At 43.4% G+C, this 13,045-nt stretch overlaps 1 protein-coding gene across 3 annotated transcripts in view; it reads right to left on the bottom strand.

The window, feature by feature from the left end:
- The window catches only part of UCK1 (uridine-cytidine kinase 1), a 28,080-nt gene that overhangs the window by 2,166 nt on the left and 12,869 nt on the right, over positions 1 to 13,045 (bottom strand). For all 3 annotated transcript variants that reach the window (XM_033960727.1, XM_033960725.1, XM_033960726.1), the window contains exons 3-5: positions 11,026 to 11,122; positions 4,734 to 4,876; positions 4,555 to 4,649 (exon numbers count right to left, since the gene is read on the bottom strand). In XM_033960727.1, coding sequence (XP_033816618.1) covers positions 4,555 to 4,649; positions 4,734 to 4,876; positions 11,026 to 11,122 — 335 coding nt within the window. The remainder of the gene's footprint in view (positions 1 to 4,554; positions 4,650 to 4,733; positions 4,877 to 11,025; positions 11,123 to 13,045) is intronic.

Raw genomic sequence — 13,045 nt, forward strand, 5'->3', positions numbered from 1 at the left:
GAAGGAGGAGTATATAGGGCTGAATCCTGAACAGGAATCACCCCAAAGCAGGTCCTCTTCTACCACAAACTGTTCTATGCACCCCTTGAACATTACCCTAACACTGCTCACCTCTTGCCACAGAGGGAGCAGCACATCACTGTCTCAGCTGCAAACACCTGAAAACACACTTGCCAAATTATTGCCTTCTCTGTTACTATACCAATGAGTGCTGCTTGCAGGCAAACTGACCCCATTGTGGCTAAAATGCCACAGCAGACTGAAGGCACTACTCAAAAGAACTTTTTTTAATTGTGAGTAAAAAGGTAAGGTGGCTAAACAGGAGTAAGGGGTGGGGGGCGGGACTTGATCCTAGCTGGTGTACCCCCTAAAGCAGGCACCATACAGCCACTGCCTCCCCCCTACTCAACAGAACAGGACAACCCAAACCAAAGCTGCCATACAGATTATGCCAGGAGCTTGAGAAACACCATTTACCACCTACTGGAGACAGAGATATGATAACTGACCAGGAGCAGTGCCATCCAATAAGATGCAGTGCAATTCAGTCCTTTCTCTATCTAGATGGTGACAACCAACATTTCTGGATTCATCTGCAGCTGAGGCATGTTAGAATATACTGTACTGTTTAAAATAAATGCAAGGCTTTGGAGGTACCTGGCTTTGCCATGCCATAACATCACCCCTCCACACTTCTTCAAATCTTTGCCAGCAGCATCTCTTACCTGCTGCTTACACCAGCCTCATCCTTCCCTCTGATGTCACTTTCTGATCCCTGCAAATAGAAAGTGACATCAGCTGGAGGAATTAAGCCACCATCGGCCGTGGATAAGAGATGCTGCTTACTGCCATCAACAATCTACAGGAGGGCGCTCTAGGGTGCTCCATTCCCCCTCTCTTTAATATGCCAATGACTAAATGACTGACTCAATTTACTTATTTTAACAATTCAGCAAAGCACAAACGAGAGTAATGTGAAATGGACAACTTCATACAGAAAATCTCAAGTCAGTTTGTTCTAGAACAAGGGGGTAGGCAATGCAAATTCATTGTGAATATCCTGAAAACCTGTCTGTGGCTCTCAAGGACTGGAATTGCCTAGCCCTGTTCTAGAGCAGTGGTTCTGAAACCTGTCCTGGGGGATCCCCCCCAACTTCCAGCCAGTCAGGTTTTCAAGATATCCCTAATGAATATGCATATAGAGGTGACGTGTGCAGAGCTGCCTCATGCACATTCATTAGGGATATCTTGAAAACCTGACTGGCTGGTAGTTGGGGGGGGGGGGGTATCTCCAGGACAGGTGTTTTAAAAAAAAAAAATTTTTTTATTATTTTCCAATATGAACAGTGCAATACAAATATTTACATTTGAAAGATATCGACTATACACACACCTTTGAACAACAAATTTTAAAAGATCATCATTATTCCCTCAACCCTTTACAGACCCGAAATATAGACATATTTCAATACATTGCTATGAAATACCCCTCTCCCTCCCCAGATGTGTATGGAACCAAACCTAACTTAACTTGAAAAGAGATATAACTTAAATAGATGTAACAAAAGATGAATTCTTAGGCTTTTCTTTAACAACCAGCCAAAAAAACTAAACCATGGAAAAATATCTTTAGATTTGTTGAATCACATTCTGAAACAGAGCAAGATAAAAGGAAGCTGTAAATAAAGTATCCTCCTAAAGCAGGGGTGTCCAATGTCGGTTCTCGAGGGCCGCAATCCAGTCGGGTTTTCATGATTTCCTCAATGAATATGCATTGAAAGCAGTGCATGCAAATAGATCTCATGCATATTCATTGGGGAAATCCAGAAAACCCGACTGGACTGCGGCCCTCGAGGACCGACATTGGACACCCCTGTCCTAAAGGTACCATTCTGTAACTGTTACAAGTGGTGAGGGAACTATTTGTACTGTTCTAGGTAGTGCTACCCGATTCAGGAAAAAAAAAATTTGATTTGATTCGATTCAGCCTATTGAATCAATTCGATTTTCCTGCCCAATTGGGTGTTATGTTTTGGGGGTTTTTTCAAACATCCTGGTGGGTTTATTTTATAGCCTCTTCACCCCCTTTGCCTTCTCCTAACCACACTGGCGCTGTGGTGTAAACAAAATAAACAAACAAAAATACTTTTCCTCTCTCTGTTAAATCCTAGCTCATGTTTCCGGTCTAACACCAGCTCTGGCAGGATACACGTTTCAAATCTGACATATTGTAATCACAAAAGAGAAAATAAATTTTTTTTTTCTACCTTTTGTTGTCTGGTCATTATTCAAATTTTGTTGGTCCCCGGCTCTGGTTGTCTTCTGATAACTTGCTTGCCAAGGTCTCCTTTCTTCTTTCTCTGTGCTAACCATCCATCATCTATCTCTGTCCTCCCCTTCCGTTTCCATTCCCTCCCTCGGAGGTCCGGCATCTTTTTTTTTTTTTTGTCTCCATCCACAGATCCACCTTTCCTCAACTACCCTTTCATCCATCATCTCTCTCTCCTTCCCTACCACCCCATGGTCCACCATATCTCCCTTTCTTTTCCCAATTACCCTCCTATCCAGTATCTCTATCCTCCCTCCACACCATCCCTTGTATCCAACTTCTCTCCCTTTCTGTTCCTTCCCTCTGTAAATCCCATTGTACACCATCTCTCTCCCTCTCCTCTGTTTTTAGACCCACTATTTCTTCCCACCCAAAGTCCGGTATATGCATGTCTCTTTGAACTCCCCCTTCCCTTCCTCCCTCCGTGTACTTCTACACCAAGGCCCCCCTCCCCTGAAGGTCTGTCCCCCCTTGAAGGCCTGCACCCCACCCCTGAACGCCTACCTGTCCCCCTGAAGGCCTTTCCTCCCCCTTTGAAGGCCTGCACACACATCCTCCCTTGAAGGCTTGCATCCCACCCTGAAAGCCTGCCTGTTCCCCCTGAAGGCCTGTCCCCCCCCCCCCCGAAGGACTGCGTACCCCCCCTCGGAAGGCTTACGTGTTCTCCTTGGCCTCCCGCACACTTTTTACCTAATATTAGCAGCTGCAGAGAAGATCGCCGTTGCTAGTGATCTTTGCAAGCTGCCATAGGTCTTCAGAGCTGTTTCCTCTGCTGCGATCCTGCCTCTGATGTCAGAGGAGGGGCGGGACCGCGGCAGAGGAAACAGCTCCGAAGACCTATGGCAGCTTGCAAAGATCGCTAGCAACAACGATCTTCTCTGCAGCTGCTGATAATATTAGGTAAATGGTGCGCGGGAGGCCAGGGGGGAAGCTGGACACCAGCACTTCCCGACTGACCCTCCCCCCCTCGCCCTCTAAAGCAGATGCGGCAGCGGCCGGCCAGCAAGAGGCAGTACTGCCGCTCCTGCTTGAGGGGGGAGGGTCAGTTACCGAATCGGGAGGCTGATTTTTTGTTTTAAATCGATTCACCCGAAGTGAAACGATTTGAATCATGAATCGGGCAGCACTAGTTCTAGGATCCCATAAATGACGCACAAGATGAGACTTAGGTGGTTAGTATCTAAAGCAAAAGGAAATGTAGATTGTCACAAGCTTGTGAATCCAGAAATTTGCTAAACCTTACAAATACCAGCTACATTACGAAGCATGTGTTTTATACCACATTCGTTGTTGTTTTAATCATGAATTGATAATAAGTGGATGGAGCACTCGGGTTTTTATCTGCCATCATCTATTATGTTGTTATGCTCAGAAGAGAAGCCTCAGAATTACTAGTGTTTACTGTTTTATAGCTCACAGACTGAATAAAAAGAGCCTAAAACTATTGTATTAAAAAAAATGAGCAGCTCTCTAGTTTCTTAATGTGATAGCTGGTGCCTGTCTTATGCTGCCACTGTACTGAGAACCATCTGTCAATTCCCTTACCTAAATGTGCACATCATAGCTTTTGAAGTGCTCCTAGTGAATGCGTCAAATACTCACAGCTCACTCTAAACTGTAGTCAGTGCCAGTATAGGTGGCAAGGCGTACAGTTGAGGCTCCTCTAAACACAGAAAACCTGGGGAAATGTGGAGGGGGGGACGACGATGACTAGACCCTTCCAAGTTCTATCCAGCTAGCCAAAGGGACCAGAAAAATTCCCTAGCCAGATCCAACAGGCCCAAACTAACCTCAGTACAGACTGCACAATCTTACCACTCCACCTGCTGGAGATTGAGAAAAGACTGATTGTAAGAGGGATTTGCATAGTCAACTTGTACTGTAGCCAAAAGTTAGTATCTCTGTCTCCACCTGCTGGCAGAGGAGCATAAACCCAACCGTTTCCGTGCTGGTCTGGAGGGATGCTAAAGAATATATTAAATCCCTCTGGATTTTCTCTTTCTAATTCTACCTAGTAAAACAGCATAGATAGATAGGCAAACTGAGGAATAAGATTGGCCCAGGTGGTCTGGTCTGCAAATGAAAACTTAGAAGTCACTTGTTTCCAAGTGTAGTGAATCTTGTGGGATTACCCTAAGAGAAATAAAGGTGAAAATGTTTTTCCTCTTTGCAGCCTGCTGTCATTATCCCCCTTGGCATCCTTTGATAAGGAAAGACAGAAGTACCGGTAAACAGAATTCCTCGAAAGCAGGCTTCACAAAGGTGGTGTACTGCGTAAGGATTTGTTCCAGATCACGCCCACGTCTCATATCCCGGAGAACTGAAAGAGAGGTGGAGAGATGGTGGCTGTTAACTTGAGTGACATAGCACCTAGACACACAACAGCAAAGAGATGATGGTTTACCTCGCCTGGAAAGCCTGACATCAGAATCTGTGTCCACAAAGAGCTTCAGATGGAACATATCTCGAATCTCCTGGTTATAGAATACAAGGATCCCCTCAAAGAGTAGCACATCTGCAGGGTACACCATTGTGGTTTTTGCCAGCCTGGGGCCAAAGAGAAAAGGAGACCATGCATCTTTTCACTGTTATATTGACTAAAATCAGTTTTAGGACTTGTGTGGGAGGGGGTAAGGGGGGTTCATGTGCTACTGTGGTTGGCTTCCTTGTCTAACCATGTGCTTGTACATCCTAGGATAGCTTTAGGGTTAGCATATAGCTCTAGAAAAAGGACAAATCAAGATATCCAGGTTTTACTTCCATTGAAAACAATGGAAATATTATTCATCACTTCTTACTCCAATGTCTATCCATCTGCAAAAAAAAAAAAAAATGTCTCTTTGCCACCCTAAACACTTAGTCTACTTTCTCTCTGACCTCTACAGCCACTAAATGCAAGGTTATGTCTTACGGAACAAGTCTGCTTAGAAGTCACTATCAAAAAAGAAAAAAAGGGGGTATAAAGGATAATTAATACAAAAAATTATTTTAATTTTTATTTAGTACCTAACTTCCTATTTATAAAAACTATTATTACTAATAACCCACATATGAGGACGTTCTCTGAGCACACACTTTTACCCCAATATAAATAGATTAAACGTTTTGATTTAATTTAAGAGGCTGAAGTATCATAAAGGATGCATGATTCTCAGTAATGAGACCTCTTATAACTTAGATGTTATTTCAAGTCTTCATCCTGAATGCATATGATGTAATCATTTACTTCAAACCTCCCTACCTCAAAAAGATTTTATTTATTTATTTATTTACAACCACAATAGCAAAGTTGAGACATGGTATAGTAGCACAGCAACTACACTGTCCCCCGATGAAGGCTAGTTCAATAGCTGAAACGCTCTAAAACAGTTTGAGCGTCGGGTAGTTCACAACCCACCAACGTTGGTCCTGGCTGGGAAGCCATTAAGATAAGTGTTGCTGTTCTCTTCTCTCCCTTTTTTTGTTACACTATATTACATAGTTTTGATAAATTCATGCATGGAGTTATTTTAGTCAACAGATTCAATTATTGCATCCTTAGTTAAGTTAACTGATAGTTTCTATTTAAATAAATTTATCAATTTAAACAAATAAATAAATAAAATATTTTTGAGGTAGGAAGGAGGTTTGAAGTAAATGATTACATCATATGCATTCAGGATGAACACTTGAAATAACATCTAAGTTATAAGAGGTCTCTTTACTAAGAATCAAAGTGCAAAGGCTATAGAGCTTGTGCCGACCAGGGAGATACTCCATATACTTTTATCGTGCCAAAGAAAGGCATGCCTCTTCGGCTTGCACCTTGAGGTTGTGGGTTCAAATCCCATGCTGCTCCTTGCGACTCTGGGCAAGTCACTTAATCCTCCCATTGTCCCAGGTACATTAGGTAGAGTGGGATAGGGAAAAATGTTTAAGTACCTGAATGTAAACCACTTAGGCTATAAATAAATACTGCTCTGCTGCTGGTAGTAACAACAGATGTCAGTTTCGGTTGGGGAGCTCATTGCAACCGTCATCCGATTCAGGGGCATTGGATGCCCTCTCAGAGGAATTGGTCGATCAATAGGCTAGAACTCTGTGCCATTCGGTTGACTCTGATGAAATTGCAGAAGACTCTAGAAGGTCAAGCAGTCAGTCTTCTCCAACAATGCTACAGTGGTGGCATATGTCAATGGCTAGGGAGGCACCAAGAGTGCATCTCTGGGCACAGCATCATTGACCAGACGCTATCAGCAGCGCATGTCGTGCATGTTGCAGAAGCGGATAATGCTCAAGCCAACTTCCTCAGCAGACAGACCTTGGATCCGAGGGAGTGGACGCTCTTGATGGCAGCTTTTCAGGCCATTGTTCAGCGCTGGGGCTGTCCCCAATTCAACCTCATGGTGACAGTGAATAACAAGAAAGCAGACAGGTTCTTCAGTCGAAGATTCAAATCCAGAATCAATGGTCTAGCTGCTCTAGTCCAGCCTTGGCCTCAGGTCATCCTGTTGTACATCTTTCCTCCCTGGCCCATGATAGACCAAATCCTTCAACGGACTGCAACTAATCAGGAAAAGGTTATTCTGGTGGCTCCGGATTGGTCTCGAGGCCATGATATGCAGATCTGATGTGTCTTCATGCAGGCCATGGCCTCCTGTTGCATCTGCATCCAGACATCTTTTCACAGGGTCCAATATGCATGGAAGATCTGTATTACTTTGCTCTTATAGATTGGCTCTTGAGCGCGAAGTGCTAGAACGCAAAGGGTATTCTGAATTAGTCACTGCCACCTTTCCCAAGTTTAAGAAGCCAACTACAGTCTCCACCTATGCAAAAGCGTGGAAGACTTTCCAGCATTGGTGCACCCAAGAACTTGTGCAGCCATTTTCAGCTCCAGTTTCAGTGGTGGTAGCTTTCTCCAAGCAGGCCTTGATAAGGGCCTCACCATGGCTTCTCTTCGGGTTCAAGTCGCAGGGCTCTCTTGTTTCATAGCTCAGAATTGCAGACCTATGCTGGCATCTCATCCAGACATCGCCAGATTTCTAAAAGGTGCTCTTCGCATCAGACTACCGATCAAACTTCCGTTCATCTCTTGGGATCTTAACGTGGATCTGCACAGTCTCAGAAAAGCTGAAGAAGCATCCCTGTTGGACTTGACGCTTCAGGCATTTTTCTGGTAGCTGTGACCTCAGTGAGATGAGTCTTGGAGTTTCAGGTTCTTTCTTGTAAAGAGTCTTTCCTTAGATCTTAGATTGGGGTCTCTCTCAGCACTGTTCCTTCTTTTCTGCCAAAGGTGGTTTTGGTGTTTCATGTTAATCAGGAAGTTTGCCTATTTGTATTCCAGTCTACCGGTTCTAAGAAACAGGACCACATTTTGAAGAAGTTGGACGTGAGAAGAGTGCTGCTTCTGCTTCTGTTATTTGGAAGTCACCGAGCTTAGACTCTGATCATCTGTTTGTGCTGACTAAGCAAGGCATGCCTGTTTCCAAGGCCACGATTTTCAGATGGATCCGTAAAGCCATTTCATCAACCTACATTATCTGTGAGAAACAGTCCCCTGTTTCTGTTAAGGCGCATTCAACTAGAAGTGTAGCTTCGTCGTGGGCAGAGGCTAGGGCACTCTCCATAGTGGAGATTTATAGAGCTGCAACTTGGTCCTCTCTACACACATTTGCAAAGTTTTACAGAGTGGATGTTGTGACAAGAGAGGACTCTGTTTTTGGGTCCTCAGTACTGAGGGTCAGTGCAGTCAGCCACCCTAAATTTCTGGGACCACTTTTGTACATTCCGCTTGTTCAGAAAGACACACCTATTGCACTAGAAAAAGAGTTATGTCCTTACCTTGATAATATCTTTTCCAGTAGATAGGAGTGTCATTCTGGACCCCCACCGTCCTTGCACCTGCCTACTGTCTCATTCTGTTTATTCTTCTCCATGTATCTTGGATGCCAGTCAAACCTTTGGGCCCTGAAGAATTCTGTATATGTTTATAGTCTCTACAGGGCTACTTCCTGAGCTCCTTTTATGCTTCTGTTGGCTGTTAGATGTTCATTGAGAAAAGTTAATTTGTTGGGAAATTTCCTATTTTTGTCCTTACTTCACATAATTTTGATGGAACTCTTGCATGCTTGGGTACTAACTGCAGGTGGCAGCACAGCTCCCAGTGAAGCAGGAGGATTCCTTCTGCATATGGCTCATGGCCATGGGGTGATAACCCTTTTTTCTAGAATGATACACCTATCTACTGGAAAAAATATTGTCAAGGTAAGGACATAGGGCTAGATCACGTCCTGACCACTTAGCAACTCCGATTCACTAACCTTCCTCCCGAACATATCTGTGCCAGATCCGATCCGCACATGCAAATGAGGGAGAACGGCATGCAAATGTAGGCAGGCAGCAATTCACTAAAAAAATGAGGGAACACCCTCTAGGCTGGCCGATCAACAAAGAAGTAACTGCTGGGGACCAGTCGCTCACGTCTCTGCTGCCCTGCCTCTCTGGACTGACAGCGCACCATCCACCCTCCATACCAGAAAAGCGGTGCACATGGGGAAAGGTGCCCAATCGAGCCCAAGTTCTTGAAGTGAAAAGAAAAGAGCATAGCCCTGAGAGAGGCCCAGAGGACCTTCAAGTGCTTGTAGTGCAGGATCAGCCAGAGTTGCCAATAAATAAAGGCAAACAGTAGTAAACAGAAAACAGTGTACACGGTGGTCAAGCCCAGTGTCACATATAGGGAGGCACAGCCGGAGAACAGAGGGGCAGGGAGTCATTTCTCGCTGGGTTCCACTGAAGAGTTGCCATTTCAGGCTGGCTGAAGCTTTGCTATTTGTTGCCGACTCCTTTCATCTTGCTGAAAGAATTTCTCTGGTAACTCCTTGATGGCAAACAACAAAAATATAATTATTCTGGCTTGACGCTCTCTGCGAGTTTAAAGTGGGGCTGTACTACAGTGTGTTTTGTTAAGTTCTGGAACACGCCACAGTGCAGCCCCGCATTAAACCCGTGGGTTAAAACCATGGGCTTGCACTGCAGGGAAGGGTGGCAGAGAGCAGGAAAGTCAGGGTGAGTAAAAAAGTTTTAAAAACTCCAAAAAACAGACAGCAAAAGCATGCACAGACCATCTACAGGCAAAGTAGATGGTCTGCGCACGCGTCGGGATCACTCTCCAGCAATCTGTGTCATCGGTGAGGGGCGTGCCTCCGATCGCTCCCATTTGCATGAAGAGAGTTGGTGAATCGGTCAGCCTGCCTCCGATCGCTCACGGATCGGGTAAGATCGGTTGGCTTAGTGAATCTAGGCCCAAATCTCTTTTTCCTGGTTCCATGATCACTGTTTCTTAATGCTAGCAAATGTGAAGCAACCAATTTCCCTAACCTGTAGGCCACCATTCCACCACCTTCCTCCCTGATAACCATTCTTTGCCCTTTAAGGAATGTGTTAAAATTCTGTATGTTATCTTTACCAGCATCTCACTTTTAAGCCACAACTGGACATTGTTTATGTGCTGCCTTTTTTGCCCTTCACCTCACCTGGGCAGTCAGAGGTTTTCTACCTTTGGCCACAATGCACGCTTTTCTTCTTTGTCTAGTTATCCCCTACCTCAATTACTGCAATTCTCCAACACTAGTCTACCCCTCTACTCACTGAAGCACCTACAACTAGTACAATCTACCGCTGTCCAGCTACTCCCCAATTTTAAACCATTCAATCATATCATCCTCTTCAAATTAATCACTGGCTTCCCATCTGTTCACACTAGAGAATGACACAGGGACAAATTTTTCCCTGTTCCCGTAGAACTCAATTTCCCCCATCCCGTCCCCATGAGTTTTGTTACTGTCCCTGTCCCACTCCTGTAAGCTCTGCCTTAACCACTTATAATTTTAAAGTGTTTGAGGCTTGTGCAGATGAGGACAAAGCTTGCAGGAATGGGACAAGGACAGGAAAAGAACTCGCCGGGACAGGAAAACGAGTTCCCCCGGGGATGTGGAAAAATTTGTCCCCGTGTCATTTTCTAGTTCACATATCAAATTCAAAATTTTGACTTTTTGTCTTTAAAAGAGGTCTTCCTGCTGCACCAGATTATATTAGCCTCTTGTTATAATAATAATAATTTATTTTCTTATATAGCGCCCAACCGAAAGTTCTGAGCAGTTCACAGCAAGAGAACTTAGACATATCAGTGAAGACACAAAATACAATAGAATTCAGTGGAATACAATATGATGCAGTACAATCTAATATAATGTGAAATCATCGCATAAATTTACCAAATAGGTTATCATCGATTTTCTGAACTCAAGGTAAGATTGGGATTGGGCAATTAGAAGACACAGCCAAGAGTTCATTTTCCCCGCTGAAAAGCCAGAGTTTTGTTTAAGAAACTTTTAAAACGACAAATGCAGCTCTACTCTCCATCCCAGCCCTCATTAATTCACCTTGACACTACCCATCCAACTGCACTCAGTTACTCAGACCCAAAACTCTGGAATTCCCTCCCAGTACAACTATATCTGGAACCCTCTTACTCCTGGTTTAAAGCCACCTTATCTTTTTACTTGGAATTTTGAGTGTACTGCAGAGTTTACTTACAAACTGTGCATTAAGTTATGACTTCAAAACCAAAGGTATAGAAAGAGATGAAAGGGTGTATGTATTTCTTTTATATAAAGTGTTGTCATAACTTTGATGCATGTAGCACTATACCATACCTGGAATGAGTGATGAAGTCATATGTTGGAACAGCCACCGGCTGCCCTTCCAGAATATTCTTTAGAGTTTCCTTCATCAAATCATTGTCGAATGCATCTATGATAAGTAAAAGTCCAGTCACTGCTAATTACTCTGTAACTCTGCTCCCTCCACTGCCACACCAGCACATCTGACAGCCTCGCATATTGTAAGCATGTATATACCAAACCTCAGAGCTCAAGGCCCATGAGTCTGTCATACCAGCTGGCACTTAGGTAAACTGACAGCATCTTATGATCTGGTGCAGCAGCTTCAACTGCCGGCCTCTCTCTCCCATTAAGCAATATAATTCTACACAAGGTGCAAACAGGAAATTGACCTTTCTTCAACAAGTCTATTACCTAAGAAAAAGCATATCTGTCTACCCACTCTCCAATGTTCAGGTGAGGATTATAATTGCACTCATTATACACTAACTGGAGTTTCTAGCCAGTGCTCCTATTTGAACATTTCCAGGTGATCTGTTCAGTGCTTCCCATACCATTCCTCCAGACCAGTTCACATAAATGGGTTATGCACTCCTACCAGATGATGGAGAAAGAGAAACACTAGCCTCAAAGTGAACCTACTGTGTAAGATCCCTGTAAAGCTCTTTGTTAGCCAGTACTTCTCAGTCGCCAGCAGCTGGTAGATAGATAACTGTGCAGCTTGGATCCAAGGGGATAGACAGGAGGTTTAGAATAGTGATTCTCAATCTTTTTTTTCAGACAGGACACACATGACAGATGATGCTCACATATATGACACTGTATATGTGACCCACATGGACTTTTGGTGCAATAAAGTATGGAATGGAGGTGTATCCTAATTGGCAATGTAGTGGCTTGAGAACCAGGAAAACAATTTGATTCTCATGGCAGCTCCTGGTTACTCTCGACAAGTCCCTTTAACTTTGCTTTTTGTACCTAAGGTAGGTGCTTGAGAATAGCAGGTATATATTTATCACATGTGGGTGATATCATTCACAGAACCTAGCATGTACAGTCAAAAGTGTACTGTCACTTTAAATTTTAAAGATTGCCCACCCAATGCCTTCCGGTCTGACACTGGCTCACAGGACCTGCAGTTCAGTAAGACTGCTAAGAAGCCAAGTAGGGAAGGAGGATGGGTTGTGAAAATATCCTCAGAGAACACCTGCTAGATAGCTGCTTTTTCCAAGGATAAGCAGTTATATATTCTCAAATGTGGGACTCCCAATCTGCCAGAATCCTACCTCTAAGATGAGGGTTAGGAGTAACTAACACGAGCCTGGAGAAACCTAAAGGGCTGGAAGGAAACTTGGCGTTTAGGTAGAGAATAAATTTTGCAGAACTGCTTGCCCAAACTGCCTATACCTCCTAGAATGATTCTTCCAAGAGTAATGGGAAGTGAAGGTATGGCTTGAGGACCAAGTGGCTGCTTTACAGATGTCCTCAATTGGAGTAGAACAATGATGGGCTTACTGAAGTCACCATGGCCCTTTTGGAGTAATAAAAAATATATAAGAATTCAATAGTGGATTTTTGTATTTGCACTTATATTTCACATTTTTTGGAGCACTATTGGAGTGAGAGCACTTGGAAATTTGGAAACTAACCAGCAGTATTGACTTTATTAGGACTCTTGTATCCTCTCGTACCTCTGACCGGAAGTTGATCACGGAGCATTTCCATCAGAGATAAGTGCAACTTCTACATAATATATGCTCTTATAAACTTGCATAATAGATTTGCTACAATACTACAGCAATGTTTAAGGCAGGCAGGTGGGTGCGATGATGTCTGGATTTACATCATTAATTGACACTACTGCTGTGTTTAGATGGTGTTTTAAACTGAGCACTCATAATAGCTAATATTTAATTCACTAGATTTTACTTATATACAACACAGTTTTTAAAGAATAAATGATTACTGTTTTTCATTGAATTCTTATATATTTTTTAGTTTTTTATGGATTCAATTTATATATCGTTTTGCCTCCCAAGATTTTTCATTCTCC

The sequence above is a fragment of the Geotrypetes seraphini genome, chromosome 10 (genome assembly GCF_902459505.1).
Source record: "Geotrypetes seraphini chromosome 10, aGeoSer1.1, whole genome shotgun sequence".
Lineage (NCBI taxonomy): Eukaryota > Metazoa > Chordata > Amphibia > Gymnophiona > Dermophiidae > Geotrypetes > Geotrypetes seraphini.